The sequence below is a fragment of the Hermetia illucens genome, chromosome 1, assembly GCF_905115235.1.
Source record: "Hermetia illucens chromosome 1, iHerIll2.2.curated.20191125, whole genome shotgun sequence".
Taxonomy (NCBI): domain Eukaryota; kingdom Metazoa; phylum Arthropoda; class Insecta; order Diptera; family Stratiomyidae; genus Hermetia; species Hermetia illucens.
Genome location: NC_051849.1, coordinates 147,177,170 through 147,199,639, shown reverse-complemented (window position 1 = coordinate 147,199,639; position 22,470 = coordinate 147,177,170). Strand labels below are relative to the sequence as shown.

Here is a 22,470-nt window from a genome sequence, read left to right as displayed (position 1 = left end):
ACCAGTTTAGGATTCACGTGGCTGGGCCTAAGGGTCTCAATAGCCACTTGACTGTTTGTTAGAATAGCAATGTTCTGCACCCCATAGATCCTTTTCATGTTCAAGGAGGCAGATCTTTTCATGGTTTATATTTCCGCGTGCTTTTCAATCGGTTCAAAGTACGTTTTCCTAGAGCCAATGACCTGGCGACCATTCAAGCTGCTGTGAGATATCCGCCAGTGTCCCAGGTAATCAATTGCTGCTCTCCCAATTTACCCTGCCACACCAACGAGTCTTAAACTTCTCAATAATAATTATAATCGTTGGCGCAATAATCCACATTGGATCAGGGCCTCGAAGCGTGTTAGATCACTTTATTCGAGACCGTAACGGTACACTACCTTACACTGTAGGAGACAATGTGGTCAGCATTGCGTACGCCCAAGATTTGAATCCGGGGTGGCGAGATCGAGAGGCCAGCGTTCAACTATATTGACCACCGTACCCTTAGCATCTGTAATTCACCTAAAAAAAATGTTAATCTTCCAGTGATTTAGGCACCCGCTCACTCCGCCTTGCTGATAATCTCGGATCTTCTGGAGATTGTCTTCGTCACTTGCATCTGTATGTGTAGATGGAGTGGAGTTGGGCTTGTCCTCATTGCCATAATAATATAAACGCAAGTCAGTCTTTGAAGTTTGTGAAACTACCTGGCTGTTGTGCTAAGTTTTATGTGCTTAGATCCATAGGTAGTCATTGGCCTTGGTATGGCAGTATTTATCTGGGGCGGTATTTTGGGGGTGATGTAAATCTGCAAGTTAGCAGTTCTTGTAGTTTTCAGACATATGTTCCTAACATATGTCTTTCAGACTAGCTTTTGGTCTCGTTTAATTCTCGAATATTTGACCTCTGTTTCTCGTTTTAACTTCTTGCAATGTAATCTAATGGCTCTTCCCAGTGAATGATACTATGGTGACTTTGCTGGATTGATAGGTAGCAGCGCCTTCACGTACCAGATATTAGTAGTTCTTTGCCCAGTTTGGATTCTATTATATAGGTTACCCTCATATTTGCCCCTACAGATACAATGCCACCAACGTAATCCTGGACGTAGACTCCAACGTTTGGTAGCTATCCAAGGAGTTCACCCACTACTCCACATAAGTCGTGATAGTGTTCTATCATCTTTACAACCTTGTAGTTTGTACATGCGGTGTTCCTATTCGCCTACTCACTAACATTCTGCCTTCTAGAATATTAGGATCCTTCCCGCTCCCTTGCGGATCAGCACATCTCATAGCTCTGTATGTGATGCGTTATCGTACCCTGCTTCCATGTCCAAAATCGCATACAGAGCTTTTTTCCTTTCGAATAAGAACCACGTTTGCCCGCCTCCATGCGCTTGGTATACGAGTATATCTCACGGCTATGCTGCTCCTTACCACTCTTAGGAGAGATCCTAAGATGATTTTTAGGCCTCTCCAGAGTAGTGTTAGGAAATGTCATCCACTCCAAGTGATTTCAGTGATTTTGCCGAGTTTCCAATTAATCTTTCTCCTCCTTCTGTCCGTTGCAGGCAGAATGCTATTGACTTCCGTCATAGAGAGAAGCAGATGTATCCTGTCGTCCTCATTCTCGGTAAATATCTCATCTTCCTTCTTCAGACCGATAGAAGATATTGCTTTTCCTGTAGCTATAGTTTTAAATAGTCTGGATGCTTCTGTGGTTTGTTCTATTCCTTCACAGAATACCCTGAAATTCTTTCATTTTGCTTCCCTGGTCGTCTTGCTATAAGCTGTCAGTGTGTAAAAGCTCTGCCAGTCTCCGGTTTATTTCGCCCGGTTGAAGAATTTTCGTACGCCTTTCTCATACTGCCAAGGTTACTGCTCTCTCGGGGTAGGTCCCTTGATGACTTGACTGTCATAGCCGGGTAGCTGCGTCAGTGGCGACTCTGTTGAGGCCATCCGCCACTGCTTTACTTTGCTCCTGATGTCACCGCTCACTTGTAGATGAGCTATGTTGTCACGTACGTGTCTTGTGTAGGAGTCCCAATCTATTCTCCTGGGATTTCTTATTATCTTATTTACTTCCGAGTTGCCTTCAATGTCGAATCTGATTATTCTGTGAACCGATATAGAAGACACATCCTACACCCTCCAATTCTTGAAAAAAAACCGATCATCAGAGTGTTCCCTTGAGCTATGACTATTACCTCCAGTCTGGTGCTGGTAAAGTTGGTGTGTTCCCGAAAAGAAGTGGCAGCGCCTTCCTCTCGCAGAACTTCGCCAGTTTAACGACTAATTACGGTGGGATCCAGGTGTCGTCTCTTGGGATGTATTCTGATGCAATGACTGTCTCTTCAGTTTTCCAATGAGACTTGGTGCTCCCAGGGTTCTTGAGCCACCACTACTGCTATTATCCTTGGAGTTTACTCTATATTGGTGCTCGCCATCGATCCTTGGAACACTTCTCCAATGTCAAAAGCATTGCACATTGACACCTGCGCCACTGAGACCTATCTCCTTCAGGACGTATGATATGGCGACCTCAGATGTACTTTGCTCGTCCTTGCTTTTTGAGCGGGGACCATTGTTGGTTGTGGTCTCCTCCGTTAGGGAAATGCGCCTCCGCCTAATGAGTTAGTTTGTATGCGGTATGGGGTCCCGTTTGTCTGCTTTCAGTTTTTTATTTGTGTTCGTTTGTGTTTTCATATGATTCCCACGAGTGTGGAGGTTAGGAGGTCCAATATGCGATACCCCCCTAGCACGGTAAGGTCAGGCTTACTCACTGATGTGACCAGGGATCAGTGATTCCCCATTTAAATGCGGTCAGTTACCCTTGACTGCAAACTATCCAATGGGCACGGTGGACACACGATTGAGGAGGTGCTTTTCCACTCCTCGGTATAGATCCGCAGCGTTTTGTAAATAGTAGGGTCACTTCGTACAGGGTGTGGGTATATCACCACCCACTAACGGTCTTTGTAGACGAGAGGCTGGACTTCTGGAGAGTCACACATCAACCTCGGGAGAGATATGTTCATGGCTGTATTCCGCATCAGTCGATCCTGCTTCTGCTTAACTACTTCTTCAGACATACGGAAATTATTATCTTTTGCTTGGCTATATTTTTGTGTAGCCTGGATGCTTCTGTGGCTGACTCTATGCCTTCACAGAATTTCCTCAGGCAATTTCATTCTAACCGGGTTTCTATACGCCGTCGATGCATTTTTGTACCTTAGCCAGTGTTTGGTTTGCTTCGCGCGGTTGAATAGTTTTCACTCCTCTGTTTTCATTCCGAGTTGTTTCGTGTTCCATTTGCACAGCTCATATGCGTCAATGGCGACTCTTTTGAGGCTTTGCACTGTTTCCAGCGCTATTTCCATTCAGGCGTCACTACTTACCTGAAGATGAGCCATGTTGTCACTCAGATGTCTTGTGTAGCACTCCCAGTCTGTTCTACTGGGTTCACTTATTATTCTTGTTATTTCGGCGTTACCCTCAATGTCGAATCTGATTATTCTGTGAACGGACAAAAAAGGCTCATCCGACACCCTTCAATTGTTGATCAACTCATCAGAGTGTCTAGTACCTCTGGCCTAGTACTGATCACGAATGCCACCAACATCGGCATGTTTGTTGTTTGTTACCAAGGATAAATGCCAGAAGTTCTTCTATTGGTGCCATTGCTTGCCCCGACATTATAATGCTTGAAACTGTTCTCCAATGTGGAATGGTCCCCGCGGTTTCTTCGCGCATGGATTTTCACCCAATCTGCCTTTCTTGGTTTCTCCCTATGCACACTCACAGATATGCTACCGAATCAGTAATTTATAAGATAGTTATGGCATTTAATTGCCTAAAGGGATCCGCCATCTACGCCGATCGTGAGCAGTTTGCCTTTGCCCTCACCGGTCTTCGATAGCTATGTTAATCGATAAACTCCCGACCGTTGTCGTTGTCAAATATACTCACTATTCATCTATATTTTACAAAGGCCCTTCAGTGGGGTTGAATCTCTTCGAAGATATACTGCTCTCTATTTCGTGAAGGAATGCATCATAAAACTGCTGTATAGTATCTAATTTCACGAGGAAATTTTCAATAACATGCGGTTTCTTATTGTCTATTGCATTTGTTTTCTAGATAAACTTCGAGTCATGCAGCGCCATAAAAAAATTATAAGTATCATAGATATGTAGATATTGTGACTTAGTAAGTAGTAAAGCACTTCATGAGGTGGTATTATGCATATTAGTCGCATCGGCTGATATCATTGAATAACACTGGAGTTTACCTAGTCTTTGCAGCAAAATTTGATCCAACAACAAATTTGAATTTGGCGAGGATTGTGTCACTTGAAAAAGATTCAATGGAACGTTGGCTAAATAAAGTGGCTGTAGTCAGTGGAGCCAGCTCAGGGATAGGAGCGGTGATAGCAGCAGATTTAGTTAAAAATGGATTTATTGTGGTAGCCCTGGCCCGACGAATGGATCGTCTCCATGAGAAACAGCTTGCTCTCTCTGAAGACCTTCGACTTCGCTACCATCCAAGGAAGTGTGATGTTACTGACGAGGCGGAGGTGAAAAATACCTTTGCTTGGATAGAAGCTAACTTGGGAGGCACTGACGTTTTAGTCAACAATGCCGGGATTGCAACCAAAGGTCCACTTCTAACGAGCGAACATGATACGGAATCGTTTCGAAATGTGGTAGATACAAACATCATGAGTGTAGTGTATTGTGTACGGGAAGCATTTCATTCGATGAAGAAACGTAAATTTGATGGCCACGTTGTGATTATTAACAGCGTCCTGGGACACAGTGTTCCAATGCGTCTAGCTGAAGATATGAATATTTATCCTGCAACGAAACATGCAGTTACTGCCATGGTTGAAATATATCGCCAGGCATTCTCGAGAACTGGGACGAAAGTTAAAGTTACGGTAAGTTGACTTGTTTTAAAACGCGTCAGGTTATTTTGTTAGATTTTCCTTCTTTTCCATGGTGTTGGATGAATTTGACCCTCAAAAAATTTAACAACGTCTCCCGTATGAGTGGCTTTGCACAGTTTTTGAGATAATACAAGGACTTAGGCTGTTTTTCTATAGGTATTTGGTGTACAACTTTATATTATTATCCGCCATGTGCGGGGATAACATTTGCCTGGCGGCTTATTGTGCCAAGGCGTTTACTGCCTTTGGTTTGATCTCACTCATAGTCCAACTCTTTCTGCCATAAAATAAGATAGACCACGTTAATAGGCATACGTATGTATAGGCAATACGTGCTAATAAGACTGTAATTTCTGCGGTTTCGCGACATGGGCCGTATTTCATTCGCCTTTTCTAAGATCAAGCTCACAAGACAATGCATTCAATAATATCTAATATTCCTTATTTTGCAGTCCTTAGCTTTCCCTATTAATCCCTCTCAATTTCATAATTCCCATCCTGACATGCAATGACATATATGCAACACCTAACATTTAAAATAACTAATTTTATTTATTTTTAAAAGAACCTAACGACTCGTCGTTTTCCCCTAAACTCAAGAGCCCAATTTCATTTGAACAATTTCAAATTTTACTTTTTAATAATTTTCGAAAGGTTCAAGCGAAAATTGACCTCGCAAATCGTTCGTCGACTCACATAAACTTGCTCATATTACATATTGCCTATACAGTAGAATCCCGACTACACATTGGTACGAAATATCGTGATTACCAATTATAACTAACTTATGACTCTAGAGGCCGGCAAAAATGTACGAATTAGCCTGAAATACCGGAATTTCACTGTATTACTTATTTTTGAATGCAGATTTGATTGGCGCCTTTGCGTCGACTTCGAATTTTGAAGTTCAAGGCCGGAGTTATCAAGAACTAACTGAACCAAGACCGGCTGATTGGATGTGCAGCTGATCAGTTGGACAGAGGTGGGAGATCGTATTTTCTTTTCGAGGAATGAAAATAAAGGAACAGCTTATTATTCTGGATCGCGTCGTTTTCTAGTTGGTACATTTATTTTTACCCGTAATACATTTTGGATCGCAATTTTTCCGTGAACAATTCCCGAAAGACGAAAGACCACAACAATTTCGGACCGGAAGAGAGGAATCCGCCGACGAAGAAGGGGAAGCTATCACATAAGTGAAAGAAGGCTGACAACGATGGAGGAGCTCTGTTGTGATGGTTTGACATAGCGTACCTTTATGGACTTAATTGTGTTGTTATAAAAGAAAGAAACAAATGTGTAAAACGACACTGCAATCAAACAGAGCTATGTCCAAGGAATTTTACATTATTTTTGGATATTCTGTTTTTGTCTTTATTTCTGGTATTTTCATGGCGATTATCTCATCTCATTTAATGGCGATTATCTTTGCTACTTTCTAAGTAGTGGAATAGTAACCATTATTGATGCATTTGTTGCAGCTTGCAAGAAGAAACTTCATTGATACCGTAGGGAGGTTTTTGACGACAATATTTGCTATGTCATCTAGTCCGGTTGATTTTTTACCGTTAAGGCCTTTTATGATAGCTGCGAACTGTGATAAGCTCAAAAAGATTTTTGGGTTTGGTGGTTTGCAGGATGGGTCAGAGGCGGAGAACGTAGTTAATTAAGTGAATGTTCATGAAGGAGTCGAGTCTACAATCGAAGTGACGGTCTGGTTGTTTCTAGGTGAGATGAGTTTAGTTAGTGGAGAAAAGACTCCGCGAGTACTTGAGCTTTTCTAGCGTCGCTGCAGATGTATTCTTTGTTCTTGGTGGGAACGAAGTTGCTAAATTTGTTACGGTCTGTCAGCCTATTTATGTATTCAAACTAGATCCGGGTTTCACATCTTCAAGTACCGTGGATGAGTTCCTTGTTATGGAATTGATCAACCACTTGACGGATTAGTGTGTTTAGGCAGTTGATCCGAGAAATTAATGCCTTATATTCGTTGTTAATTCTGTTGCAATTGTTGTGGAATTTGCGCTTAAGATTTCTGCGCCAGATCTGCCTAACTTTCAGATTTTTTATTATTTCGTCCGGCAGTTTATTAAATTGGATCTTATCGACTTTGAGTTCAACTACAAAGTGATCGGACATTGCTGGTAAAGTTTTGCACGCTAATACCTATAATGTGAGTGTATCTTCTGCGGACATTAATAAATAGTCAAGTATGGATTGACTTTCAGGTCTTGTGGGTGTGTCCGGCAAGATCATCTCAAGCTGGTGGGGGGGTTTTGGTTATTATTGGCCCCATTGTCCAGGAGAGATACGACTTCATGGAAGAAGTTGCTTAATGGTCCTTAAGATGCTTCTGCTCCTGATGTGTGTCTGCTTCGAGAATTCGGAGCGAATTCTTTGCTGTGAACGCGCTCGTAGATATGTATATGCCTATAAACTACAAAGGCACTCCAAATACGAATCAGATGGAAAAAATTGTCTGATATTGACGCACTCATTTATTTGTCTGACGTTTGAGACAGATGCACACATTTGTCTGACACAAGCACAGATGCTTGTCTGTTACAGAGGTTCGTTTGAAATGAATGAGTGTTTATTTGAAACCGACATTTGTCTGAAACAGGTACAAACATTGGTCAAATAGAGTTTCTAGAACTAGAACTACCAGCATTTGCTCTATACCTACGTTTTGATCTTTAGTTAGAAAAATATTAAAATTTGAAAAAAAAAAACATTTTATATGATTAATTTGTTTTTAAGAAAATTAAAATACAAGCACGTGGCTTGTATATTTATATAAACAGAAGAAATATTATATATGTTTTAGGTTACATTTCGATTACCGCATTTTTTGCAAACAGAGATTTCTTCAAAGTACATTCACCACAAACATGTTTTCTACAACCAGCAGAAATATAAGTGGTTTTATTTTCATTGCATTAAGTTATTTGGCAAATTTTTCGTATATTAAAACTTTCTGGGCTCGTCAAAAGATCGGTAAAGTTTCTTGGTACGCCGCCTCTCAGCCTTGATGAATGTCTAGGAGGCAAATATGGACTCTGATCACTATCTCGTTGGAATGGAGCTCCGAGCTCGAATAACAACACCATCCAGAATCCCCTTTGACAATTAGGTGAGAGTTAACATTGGAGCCTTCCACAGCACAATCCTTCGCAAAACCTATAAGAGGGAAATGGATGCCGCAATAACCGCAGTCAATAGAGATCCTGGAGATGAAGCATGAACAAATGATCTTCACAATCACCTGAAGAACGTTATCATAAATAGGGAAATGTCGGAACGGCTCAACGAGGAATGTAAGCTAGCGATGGAACGAAAGAATGCCGTATATGCATTCTCAACGGACGCGGGCACGCGCGGAAATCACGAACTCTGGCGAGGAGGGAAGCGACTTCACAGACGGAAAAAAGATATTGGAGCGATGCGTTGAGTACTTTGATGAACTGCTCAACTACCAGAACATCGGCGAGTTGGAGATCCCACCAACTGAACACGACGGACAAATGTAAATGTAATGTAAATAGAAGAAACAGTCCGTGAAATTCATCGGCTTAAAAATCATAAGTCGCCATGAGCCGATGGAATTACATCCCCGTTGGTTAAATATGGAGGCGACAAATTACACCGACCGGATCATCAACTTATGGTCAAGGTGTGGAACAGCGAATCAACGCCTGACGACTGGCAACGAGGCATTATCTGTTCTATACAAACAAAGGGAGATATCACACAGTACAGCAATTATAGAGGTATCACGTTGTTGAGTTCCATCTATAAGATATTCTCTGCTATCTTACTAGGTCGGATAGCCGAGAACATCATTGGCCCATACCAAAAAGGCTTCACTATAGGATCACATTTTCTCTGTGCGGTAAGCGATGGAAAAACTGTTGGAATATGAACGTCAGTTGCAACATCTTTTCATCGACTTTGAGATAGCCTATGATAGACTAGCCAGGGGAAAACTGTACACGGCCATGAGAGAATTCGATATCCCAATGAAATTGATAAGACTGACTAGGCTAACCCTGACCAATGTGCGAGGCCAGATAAAAGCAGCAGGATCACTCTGAAGACCATTCGAAATCAACAACCGTCTATGAAAAGAGGAAGCCATATCATGCGTTTTCCTAAGCCTGATCCTAAAGAGGCACCATCCTGTTTAAGCCCACCCAACTACTGGCTTACTCTGACGATACTGACCCGAGACATATAAACTGCCTTCATTCAGATCGAGCAGGCGGCAAGTGGCGCGAGATTTTGGGCTGCACATCAATGAAGGCAACATAAAATATATGGTAGCAATATCACACCAAACACCAACCAACCAACAACATGTAACCGTAGTGGTCAAACGGGAGGAATAAAGATAGGAAACTGCAATTTTGGGACCGCTGATAATTTCTCCTATGTAGGGTCGAAAAGCACAAAGGATAACAGCTACGACAGTGAAATTCGTGCATGGTTGTTGGCAGCCAATAGAGCCTAGTTCAGCTTATAAGAACTGATCCGCTCGAAACGTCTCACGGCAGGGTCAGCGCACTTACTGTACAAGACTATGATTTTGCCAGTCCTCATGTAATTCTCACAAATTTGAGTTCTTAGCAAAAAAAATTGTGAACTCTTGGCGTTCGAGAGAAGAATCCTCCGAAGAATTTTTGGGCCCCTACATGAGGTTGGACGATTCCGTGGCCGAAATCTATGAGTGATACAATGACCGTCAGATTGTGGAGAAAATCCGGTTCAATAGGTTGAGGTGGGAGGCTTATTTAATCCGTATAGACTAGGATAGTCTAGCCCGGAAAGTCTATAAGGGCAATATCTATGGTAGAAAAAGAAGACGAGGCAGACCCTGCCTAAGATGGAGCGATGACGTAGGCCATTACGCCAGACAGCTTTTAAGGATATCAAATTGGTGGACTTTGGCGCAAAACCCGAATATCTGGAGTTCCTTATTAAGGCAGACCTAGGTCAGATATTGGTTGTTGGACCGTTGATAATGATGATGAAGTTGAGAACATTGAAAAATATTTTGAGAACAAGAGTTCACAGGGTACTTTCTGGCCATTTGATCGATTATATCGACCCCAAATTTACTTTTGTTATAAGATATTAAAGTGTCAGGCTAGTTGAATTCCGGCCGAATTATGTTTCGTACGTAGCACCAGGACCTTTTTCGTTGGCTCAGTATTATATACTGACAATATGGCATTATTTATTCTATAAATTACAGATGAGTATCGGGGTAATATATCCTTTTTTTTGCTTAGCAAGGTAATTTCCTTTTGTTTGCATGGGAAGTTCCAACCAATGTAGTCTTTTTCTCCAATAACTTTGATGTTAGTGATAAGCCGATAAAAAAATTGTCATCAATTTGAGGACGACAAATCCACTTAAAGGAGTTAACAATAGCTTTGCTTCGTCCTTTTCTTAAATAAGGGAATCCATTAGCAACATATTTACTATTGAGATCAGATGCCAACCAACATTTTATTCCAAACTTATCGGGTTTGTTTGGCATGGATTGACTGAATTTGCATCTCGCTTTTGTTTGAAATAATTGCTCGTCAATTGTAATGTTCTGCCCTGGTGTGTGTGTGGTGGGGGAGAAGCTACAGCTTCTGAGCACTGAGGCCGTGTTGGCCTATTGTACTCGCCACCCCGTCTAACGGAATTTTCCAGATTCGCTAACGTATCGCAGGATTTCCGTTAGTGGATGTGATACTACCCAGAACATCGGTACCAAAGGTCTGATGCCTGATGCATCCTTAGGCGGGGCATTCATATAGAAAATGTTCCTTGGATTCCACTTCCTTATTGAGGGACACGTATCATCTTGGGTAATTCCTATTCTGAACGTATGCGCAGCTAGTGAATTATGACCTGTCAGAATGCCCACAATACACCTGTAAGTCCTTCTGCTTTTCAGCAGGATAAACTTTGCGGGACGCATGTTCGGTTCTGATATATCGAGCAGCATTTAGACTCTGCCACCTGTCATTATGGGAAGCTTGTTCCCAGTTTTTGAAAACAGACTTAGCCAATGCTACTGATGCTTCAATTGCTGGTTCCGGGCCCGGCATAGGGGAGATTGACCCCTCTCTTCCTAAAGCATCCGAGATTTCATTTCCCTCTAGGGCACAGTGACCAGATACCCAGAGTAGTTCCATCGTATTGAATCTAGAGATGGAGTTCAAACGGTTTCTGCATTTCTGAACGATTTTCGAGGTGATCAAAGGACTACTCAACGCCCTCGATGCAGCTTGGCTGCCACTGCAGATTGTGATGCGCCTGCCATTCAACCAATCGTCAATCACCCAGTTTGCCGACAATAGGATCGCATAAACTTCGGCTTGAAAAATTGTCGCATATTGTCCAAAATTAAAAGCCCACTTCTCGTTTTTATTCAAGAGGTAGACTCCAGCTCTGGTACGTAGCAATTCTGGATATTTTTGATGAATGAATCCTAAACATGTGACATCATTGCAAATTTGTCGGTCTTCAATCTTCGTTTAATTTATCAAAGCGTACAAACCGTAAAATATCTGATTCTGTTTTTGGAAAAAAACTGGTCCTCGGTGTTTGGACCATAAATAAATTCTTAGCAAGAAAAGCATTGAATTTTTCATGAGATAAATACAAGTATTCGGGAAGCTTCCAATTCTGTGCCTATTACAATATTCTACGATCAATTATCAATGAAAAAGCACTACTCACACTACATTTTATTATGTTTCGCTTTGCAAATGCTGTAGGCCCATTGGCCTTTTTGAAAATTGTGTCTATTGGCCTCCATCCTGCAGTGGTACAGTTTTTATTTCAGCCCATATAGTTCCATTTGCAGCATTGTTAGTCTGGTCGTCGCTCTCCTCAGAGGATGATGGTAATCTCAGAGTTCTTCTTGAGCGAAGCCCATTGAGGATGTTTTCTTCCCCCCTATCGGTGTCTGAGGATATATGTATACACATCCTCGTAGTTTCGTCTATGCATCTTTAGGGTAAAGTTTTTTACTGAATAAATATCATATACATTATTTATTCACAATTTGCTTATAATATTGGCGAGAAACCGGAAGCTCCAGGTACGAAAGGTTTTGTGTATTTCTTAGTACTAGCACGTTATATATGCAGATATTATGTGAGAGTATCCACTTTCGGGTGATATTGACATTCATAGTCATTTGCAAAGAAGCAACAGCTTCGACGTATTATAACTTTGTTAGTAATAGTGCGATTTCCACCAAACTTGGTAACATCATGCTAGCCTACATTATTGCATTACGTGGTACTATGATGAGCTTAAGGGAGATTTTACTATTATTAACTTTATTTGAACAGATATGGAAGGTATTTTGGAGCGTAGGCACCATATAGTGGCATTCTCCTGATTTTTTCTTTTCGGTTGGGTAGTTTCTGAAAATGGCCCCCTTAAAAAAATGATCGCTTTCAACCGGCCATTTTGACAATCATAATTGTAGGTGGATTAGTTTAGGTACCTCAAGTAAATGGTTTTACACATTGTAATTTAAGACAAACTGAACATTGAATGTTTTAAATTTTTCACAAAATATATATAAACATATTCTACATATCGCACTTTTCAGAAACTTTCAATTGGATTTCCCTATATTTTCAGAGCATTAGCCCAGGCATTGTCGAAACGGAACTGCTTCCCCATATGGGGGCTTACAGAAAAGCGGGTAAACCACTTTTGTATCCAGAAGATGTGTCCAATGCTATATTATACGCTTTAAGTACGCCTCCACATGTTCAGGTAAAGAATTTTTTGCACAAAAATTAGATTAATTTGAAGAATTTTCTTCTGGTTCTTTTCAGATTCATGAATTAATTCTTAAATCTATTGGTGAGGAATTCTAAGAAAGAAACTGTACATTTGCTTACTGGTTAGGCAATAATTTTTTTCGTTAAAAGAATACATTTTAAATTAACTTTGGGTATGAAGTAAGCAGTTAAATAAAAGACGTTTCCAGTTTTGCCGAAAATATATTTTTATTGTGCAGATATCGATATTTGGAGGTTCAATTATCTTTTTTTCTCACTGAACTAACTTCAACTCGCTCAGATGTCCCGATTGAAGCCAACTGCTGGTATTAGCAGATCCTTGTTTATCTTTTTGTTTTCAGGTATTTTGGAAATTGTAAAAATTTTTAACTACGTTTTGGTATTGTGGTCTCCTACACCGATTCAAATGAAATTTCGTGTATATATGGGAACTACATATAACCCCACGCAAAAAGTGAGTGCTCCATAACCAGATGATCGTTTTATCGCTTATAGATTTCGACGTTATGTAGGGTATGGAATTGTCCAGTCCCAGGACAAAAATTCTACGGAGTATTCATCTCCCGAACGCGGCAAAGAGTTCGCGATTTTTCTTACCAATAACCCAGGTATCCGAGGAATACATAAAGACTGGCAAGAAAATAGTCTCGTACAGTGTGAGTTTTGACTTTATGGTGAGACGTTTCGAGCGAAACAGTTTTTGCAAGCTGAAATAGGCTCTGTTGGCAACCATCAATTGTGCGCGGATTTCATCGTCGTAACTGTTATCGGTATAGATAGGAGAATTTTTCAGTCTATAGTCTTCTATTGTTTTGTATTCGTTTAAGCAGTGTGATTCGATGTTGTTCGTTCTTTGTTCTTTGGTGCCGACGGCGACGTTGCCACCATGTACTTCGTCTTACCTTCATCAATGTGTTGCCCGAGATCTCGCGCCGCCTGCTCGATCTAGATGAAGGTAGACTGTACATCTCTGGTTGACCTTCCCATAAAGTCAATATCAGCAGCATAGGCCAGTAGCTGGGTAAACTTGAAGAAGAAGTACCTCTCGCATTCACATCTGCATTGCGAATCACTTTTTCCAGGGACAGATTAAAGAGGACGGATGATAGGGCACAATCTTGTCTTAGACCGTTGTAGATTTTGTATGGTCCCGAGAGTTCATTCAATTCAGATGTATTCCATCGGTTCCTGGCGACTTATGGTTTTTAAACTGATGTATTACACCGACTGTTTCTTCTATGTTTGGTGGTGGCAGCATTTGTCCGTCGTCTTCAGTTGGCAGGACTTCAAACTCGCCGAACCAATATTCCTATTCTGACGGAAAACAGATTTCAGATTTGCCCCGACAGAATGAACATCGTTGGTAAAAATTTCGCCCCTGATACGGTTGTTCTCTGTACTTTTCGAATTCACAGACTTACTTGCTCTCGCAGGCTTCCTTTTTCCGTCTGTGAAGTCGCTTCTCCGTTCGACGTAGCTATGTCTCTTCCCGCGCGTGCCCGCGTTCTTTAAAAATGTGACATTACTCGGTATGCGGCATTCTTCCGTTCCGTTGCTAGCTTACACTCATCATCGAACCGTTCTGACTTTCCTTGTGACTGGGGCCAAGTATATTTATGGCCGTATCAATGATAACGTTCTGCAGGTGGTTGTGAAGACCATTTGTTGATGTTTCATCTCCAGGATATCTGTTAGCGGGTTGTTTATTATTGCAGCATCCATTTCCTCCTTGTAGTTGTGACGGAGGGCTTTGTTGTGAATTGCTTCAGTATTCACTCTGACCTGATTGTCAGATGGGATTTTGGATGGTGTTGTTATTCAAGCACGGAGCACTCTGCCAACGAGAAAGTGGTCCCCGTAAATGTTCTGATATTCATCAAGACTGAGAGGCGGCGGCGTTCAATCAACCCGTAAGTAGTCCTGTCTGGAGAGGCCCACGTTTGTTTTTAGACCGCTTTTCGCGCAAATCAGGCACTTCCAACAACAATTTTGTGCGATATTGCTGACTGAATAATCCGCAGTCCGTTATCACTGGTGTCTCTATGTAAGCTATGGGAGCCAACATATCGCCTGAATACGGGCTCCATCCCTACTTGACTGTTGAAATCTCCAAGTATGATTTTGATATCATATTTGAGACAGGTTTCGAGGTTCCGCATCAACTGCCTCGAAGAAGACATCCTTCTTCGACTCTGTAGGGTCGTGAACGTTAATGAGGCTTATATTTCTAAATTTGCCTCGCAAACGCAGACTGCATAGCCTTTTGCTTATATTTTGCGAGAACAGCAGATTTCATTTTTTGCCTGGCTAAGAAATCTCATCATCATCATCATCAACGGCGCAACAACCGGTATCCGGTCTAGGCCTGCCTTAATAAGAAGAGAAGAAATCTACTCCGAGCATATGGTTTACTGGATGGGCGCTATAATATATTATGTAGGTGCTGTTCTCTAGGAAACCGGTCCCTCTCCAATGCATCCCCTGCAATCCTGTTACATCAACATATATTGAGATAGTTTATCAGTTTGCTCCTGAGCAGCATCCGGTCTGTACAGTGAGCGTACGTTAAATAATAAAGTGGCAAATAGCTATTCCGTTTTCATTGCGTGCGTGGTTGTAAAATCCATCCTATCAGAGGCTCCTTTTGTAGCTTCGAACTTTCTCGCACAAGATGAACGCAAAACCTTTATTTCCGAAGCCCACTTCTAAAAAAAACCTGAACCCCACATATTCAGAGTTTAATTACTAGAAATAAGTAGCACAATTTTGAAAATCCCCTATGACAAAATGAAGTCAAATGTCCAACCGTAATTCCAACACAATGAATATTTTTACGGGTAACGTTTTATCTATTCTCCAAAACTTTGGAACGAATTTATAGAACTGCCCTTAACTCAGTAGCCATTAGGGAGCATCCTTCCACTCTTGAGGTGATTATTGATTCTCCTTAGAATAATTCGCAATCTAATTCTAATCTAATCCAAACTTCATTTCACCCGAAATATTGTGGAAAGCTCTTTCTTCAGCGACAAAACCCGAACTCCTCACTTCGATATTTAATTGCTGTCATTATTTCTTTCTCATCAAATTCCTGATGATAATTGATCTCTGTACCATCATCTGCCTGCATCCAAAACATGTAATCGGTAAACGTTTATGAGGGTCACCGAACGATTCGGTCGGCCAATGTCCGCGCTTTGAAAATTATTAGTAAATAAAATTTGGAATTGTTCAAATGAAATTGGATTTCAAACCGATTAATGAACGGATGTGCTTAATCCGTTTCAAGATGAAGTTCCTCTACGTGTGGTATATCAACTACCATGCACCAACGGAGGACAAAGATGATGAGACTAAAGACAAATTCTATACCCGATTGGACAGAATTTTTGATGGGTTGTGCTCCAATGATTGCAAATTAGTATTGGAGGCTTCAACGCTAAAATTGGAAACGAATTGTCCTATTGTCCAGGAGGACTGAGCCTCCAAAATGGAACAAATGATAATGTCCAAAGGCTTACTACTATCATCAGCAGCAAAAATTCAGTCGTAAGCTCCACTTGCTCATAAGAATATACATAAAGTGACGAGGGAATCACCAGACGGGGGACATTCAATCAAATCGACCACGTTGAAAAAAGAACTGTCTCAAACGAAGCGTCCTTATGTCTAGCTACGGGGTGCTTACTGTGACCCCGACCATTTTCTGGTTATCGTTTCCGAATAACCAAAAATAGCGACATCGACCGGGGCTGGACTCATAAAATCAATGTGGAAAAGTTGAAAGATGACACGTTCAAAGTGGCTTACATGTCAACAATCGAGGCACATTTTAAAGCACTACCTCGTGTTGGTGCCAAAGAATGTAATGACGAAATGTAGCGAAAAATTAGGGCTGGTATCCAGAGTGCAATTAAAAACACCCTTGGGAATATAGAACGAAGGAACCGTGACGAATGGTTCAATGATGTTTGCCTGGAAACGATTAACAAGAAAAACGAAGCTTAAAACTACTGCGAAAAACGACCCTGAGCCAGAGAAGACAAGTATCATCAACTAAGGCGATTCGCTAAAAACATTTGCAGTCGAGAACAATGAAAGTTCAATCTTCTTTTTCTTCAGTCTTTGTCCCATTCACAAGCAGGGTCAGCTCGTCGTGATCAGTTTCGCCATTTGGCTCTATCGAAAGCCTGATCTGGGTGCAATCTCGAGGCTTTCAAATCCCCATCTAGCGTATCAAGCCACCATTCTTTAGGTCTGCCTTTTGGCCGTTTACCATTAACTTCGATGTTCAGACCAATTTTGGCAAGTGAATTCTCCTTACCACGGATTGCGTGACCATACCATCGAAGGCGCCTCTCTCCCAACTTTTCCACGATCGGTGCAACCCCATAACGATCGTGGACATCCTCATTTCGGATGTGATCTAAACGTGTGACGCCACAAGCTCACCGTAACATCTTCGTCTCCATTACCGCAAGATGCCGTTCATTGTCTTTTATAGTCGGCCAGCAAGAGTTTACAGACAATATCGGGGAATACCAAGGTGGCTTCAGATCCTGACCGTACAAAATAATCATCCAGTTAAAAATCCTACCGAAGCTGGCCTGGGTACTGAAAGCGATAACGATTAACAACGAGGGCCAGGCAAAAATCTAAAATAAACTGACACAAAGCTTTGCTATATTGTCAGGACTTAAGCAAGGGCACGGTCTCGCCCCAACTGGTGGGGCACGCGGACGACGTGGATATTCTTGCCTGATTGAAGTTTTTAAGCAGTTCGAGTCAGCGGCGAGTGAATTAGGCCTCAAGGTCAATGAATCCAAAACGGAATACATGACTCAAATTCGACAGTCGGCTACTAGTATGCAGAAAATTGCCATTAATGAGCATAATTGCGAAAAGGTGGACCAATTTGTCTACCTAGGAGCCCTACTCTTGAAGGGCGAAAGCAAAAATAGAAAATCCAAAGAGGAATTGCTGCTGCTTATAAAACATGCGGTTCGCCCCATAAGGAAATCGAGAAAAGTACGTAGACGTATCTACAAGATATTAATTCGTCCCGTGCTGTCCCCCTGTGTAGGGATGCAAGACGTGGACTTTGACTCAAATGTCGGAAAAGTAGATAGACATCATCGAGAGGAAAGTTCCTTCGAGCCGTAAAGGAAGAAGACGCCTAGTGATCATGAATTGTATGAATTATTTGACGACCCACCAGCATCTACCCTAGTCAAAAACCGCAAATTGTAATGGGTTGGCCACATCGAACGAATGCACTAGGGAAGACTTCTAAAACGAGTGCTGAAAGGCAGAGCCGATGGTAGCCGACGAAAAGGAAGCCAAGAAAAATTTGGGAGGACTCAGTGGGCGCAGATTGCGGAACATTTCTAAGATTTTCTCACGGAGGACGCGGTCTTTGGATCGAGATAATTGGAGGCGATACATCCGGGAGGCCGAGGCTCGATCTGGGATGTAGCGCCATCGAAGAAGGAGGGTGTTAAAAATGGGAGAATGGAGGGAACATCACATATTATTGAATGCATTCTCTTGTCAGATTCACCTTAGTAAAGAAAACTGCTCATGTCGCAAAGCAACACTAGCAAATCTTGAGCAATCTCTAGTTAAATTCTAAGTATCTCATTTTTGGTGGTTGCTTTAACTGGAGGTATACCTCGAAAAATTTTAATGGGATAACCTTTGAAAATGGATTCACAATCAACACCTATGAAACCAGCTTGAGCTCGTCCAAAATTCTTCAGAACAAAGACACTGCACTATTTAGCCAAGGTCGAGTTAGTCTACGCAAAGTTAAAAGATTTAAATAATATGCGAGAATCCTATTCATTAAAAACTGATTGCATCTTCCATGAATGGATTTTCTATTAATTTAATTTACATTTGCATTGTAAGTTAAGTTCCAAATTTAAATGGGAAGTTTTTGTTCTACTAGTAGATACTAAAGCATCGATCATTGTATATCTAAGAAAAAATGACAAGTTAAAACAGCTCATTATATCACAACAACCAGTAAGAAATTACAAACAAAAAAAAGTTTTTATAAAAAAGTTTAAGTATATGTAGCACAATATGATGACGATATATATTCATAACTGGTATATATACTATAGTATGTATTCGTTTCACAGTTTCTCTCCAACCGGTCTTATAGTCAATTCATGAACCTAAAAAAAAATTGCTCAAACCCTTCTGCACCTTCTGGGGAATAATCTCTTACCTGGACATGGGGTGGTGTGCTCAACACATACAATATGGCATTCGAAACATCCTCAGCATTCAAAATTGGGTTACCCAAGTCTCTAAAACCTTCCATATTCGGTAATATTTCGGTTAATACTAATCCAGGGCTGATACTCTACAATTAGAACATTGATCTTGCACCAAATTTCAAATAAGACTGAATCTAAGTCAAACATTGTAGATATCTATGTATAAAAATTTCAATAAATAACACTCACTGTAACTTTCACCTTCGTCCCAGCTTTTACAAATTCTTGACGATAAGTTTCAACCATTGCCGTCACTGCGAACTTGGAAGCAGCATAGATATTCAATGTACCAAAAGGCGCGATGGGAACATAATGTCCAGCGATGCTATTTATGATCACAATATGCCCATCGAAGCTGCGTTTTTTCATTGAGTTGAACGCTTCCCGGACACAATAGACAACACCCATAATGTTTGTTTCGACAACATTTCGAATGGGCTCAGTATTATCTAGACTTGTTAGTTCCACACCCGAAGCCAGAACACCGGCGTTGTTAACAAGAACATCGGTCCCTCCAAACTTGGCTTCGATCCAGGCAAAGGTATCCTTTACATGATCTTCATTGGTAACATCACATTTTCTGAGATGGTAGCGAGATTGTAGATTTTCCGGGAGTGCTTTCTGATTTTCTCGAAGGCGCCCTTCACGTCGAGCTAGAGCGACCACAATGAAACCATTTTTTACTAAATCCGCGGCAATCGATGCTTCAATACCGACACTCGCTCCTGTTACTACAGCTAGTTTACTTTGCCACCGTTCCATTCTGCTTCCTTAATTTTATAAACTGATACTTAGGATTTTAATGGTCAGACTGAATCTGACGACACTGAAACTCTTTTAAATACAAATCGTTGGAAGACCGGAGAATTAGCTCTGTCAGCAAGTGACGCCCAATGGCTACCAGCAGAATTCTTGGAATATGCAAGCAACTTTTATTGCAATCGACACGTTTAATTATTAGTTTAATAGATATCATAATTTCAAAGATACTTGCCTCTGTAGCTCAAGGTAAAATCTCTGGAATTTTCATTGCTTATGTCCCATAACTTAGATTAATTTAATATTGATTGAAAAATTGAAAAAAAAATCTCATCTCATCATAGAGGAGGAAGAGGGTTTAAGATGGGTATTCGGAGTGGATGGACATATTGGATATAGGAGTAGCGATCTGTGTAGATGAATACAAAACTTTCCTTGTAGAATAGATAGTTATCACTGTTACATTGAATGAGTACTTGTAAGAATTTGTTCTGTCCATATCAGTATCGATGCATGGCGTTTGGAAAGAAACGGTAAGGATCTGAATAGATATAGTTTTTTAAGGTTGTATGAACTGTTTCTGGAAAGTGTGAAATACAACTTTATTAAAGGCGATTCAATGTAGATGCGTAGAGGCATGGTCTGTGAAACCCCTTATATGTGTTTACAGGAATGCTGCGATGTTCATTCGAACTTAAACTCTCGCCTCAAAAGTGGCTGTTCTTGTGGAAAACACACGTCCTTGTTTCGCGCTGGGTAGCTGCTAAGACCTGTAATCTGACACTTCTAGTGCGATACTTATGTTAAATATCTGCCGCGATACTAATGTTAGATATCGTGACAGTGTAGAATTTATTTTATATATTCATATTTCATATTTATGTCGACACTTCTATACCGGTAAGTGGAAACTTCGATTAGTTGCTAACTTAAAGTTCAGTCAGATTTATCGCTAAAGTTTAAGGTTTGTTTACATTTCAAGATAGTGAAATAAGTGTCGTGTGGTAGAAAGCTGATTAATATGTGAACCTTCTAGCGTGTTAATGGAACACTGTAGTACTACGGTACACGGGCCTTCATTACTACCATGATTTAACATTCTTTTACACTTCAGTCGGTTGGTATCCGACATTTAGTCACGAAGCAAATCCCTCTGCCACCAGTGAGATTCGAGCGGGAACCCATGTTGCCCTATTTGGTAAAAACAAATTGCCCCTATCTTTTACGAGTATGCGGACCAACTGGCTATGCGAAGATTACCAAACCAAAATGGAAGACGAGAGAAGGAGGAGACTAACGGAGTACCGGTGGCTTTTAGGAGTGAGCAAGCGGACTCCTGGTGTTTGATATCCATCGACCGCAATGTCTGGGTCTTGGACAACTTGTCGACCATGGCATTTAATGCTATAAGTGATTTGAATTTGGAGATGGAGGTGTTGAAGAGTAATACCACCTTACCGAGAACACCAGTTACAAAACCAAACAAAGATGAACTAAAACAGATCGTGGAGTAACAAAAACAGTGACAACAACCGTCAAGTATGTTCAAGGGGGGCAATAGCAGGAGACAATCTAGAACCAAGAAAGAAACCTACTTAGAAGGAGCTCATCGAATCTGAGATCTGCGCGAATGCCAAAACACCAAAAAAGAATGAATATAGGAATGATCTATACAAGTCAAATTTGAAGAAACGTATGAAAGGCGTAATCCTCTTAACTCATAGGTAACGGAGCCCTGATCTGGAGGAATTACCCTTTACCCGACTTGAAGCAGAAATAGTCGAGCTGTCCCAGTTTATCAATGACCAGCACAACGTGCACCAAGCCATATGGTGGGGCTATTAGAGTACTTTATAATAGATCACAGAAGGAAATTGCTGGATATTTTATTCAAGCTACAAGAAATACAGACGTAGATATTAAGGGTCAAAGGGTAGTATAGGTCTCAGGGCGAAACGTGGATTGGTACCCACGATGGAGCATAAAACCTGGGAAATGCCTGCTGAACCAACATCATCAGCTCTACTACCAAACCCTATCTCCACCTCCACGCGGTGACCGCTGGGAGCTCTTTCTTAACGAAAAGCTGCAGACGGAGAAGGATGAAGGCGAGTCTCCCGCGCCTAAAAACGGGACAAATTGTACCAACTGGTCCTTCAGGTTGGGGGTTGGGTAGGGCTGACAACCCTACACGGAAAACAACTTGTTACGAAGCCACAACAGGAGCCTCGGACAGGACGGATTTTAAAACGACGGACCCGGCAACGAACACGGAATAGCGATTTGCGCATTTTCTCATGGAACGTGCGCTCCCAGTACAGACATGGAGCTGATGAGCAGCTAGCCGATACCCTGTCCCAATATAGGGTTGATATAACAGCGTTACAAGAGATGCGATGGGCAGGGACCGGTTTCCTGGAGAAGAGCCACTACACCATATATTAAAGCGGTCATCCAATAAACCATGTACTCGGAGTAGGTTTCTTAGCCAGCCAAAAAATGAAACCTGCTGTTATCGACTTTGAAAACATAAGCGAACGGCTATGAACTCTGCGCTTGCGAGGCAAGTTTAGAACAGAGGAAACTGCACAGTTGGAGAAGGATACCTTCTACGAGGCAGTAGAACAAACCCCCGAAGCCTATCCCAGATATGATATTAAAATCATACT

The 22,470-nt window shown here is 41.3% G+C and overlaps 2 protein-coding genes across 2 annotated transcripts; one reads left to right on the top strand and one right to left on the bottom strand.

Moving 5' to 3' along the window:
- Nucleotides 1-4,181: 4,181 nt before the first annotated feature.
- LOC119661435 (farnesol dehydrogenase-like) lies at nt 4,182-12,939 on the top strand. Its single transcript, XM_038070781.1, has 3 exons — nt 4,182-4,923; nt 12,589-12,726; nt 12,789-12,939. The coding sequence occupies exons 1-3, from the start codon at nt 4,351-4,353 to the stop codon at nt 12,828-12,830; spliced, it is 753 nt and encodes a 250-aa protein (XP_037926709.1). The 5' UTR covers nt 4,182-4,350; the 3' UTR covers nt 12,831-12,939.
- A 5,638-nt stretch (nt 12,940-18,577) lies between these two features.
- On the bottom strand, nt 18,578-19,858 carry LOC119661656 (farnesol dehydrogenase-like). The gene is made up of 3 exons (XM_038071090.1): nt 19,232-19,858; nt 18,991-19,128; nt 18,578-18,937 (listed from the first exon to the last, which is right to left on the bottom strand). Exons 1-3 carry the CDS (start codon nt 19,802-19,804, stop codon nt 18,896-18,898), a joined length of 753 nt encoding a protein of 250 aa, XP_037927018.1. The 5' UTR covers nt 19,805-19,858; the 3' UTR covers nt 18,578-18,895.
- Nucleotides 19,859-22,470: the final 2,612 nt, after the last annotated feature.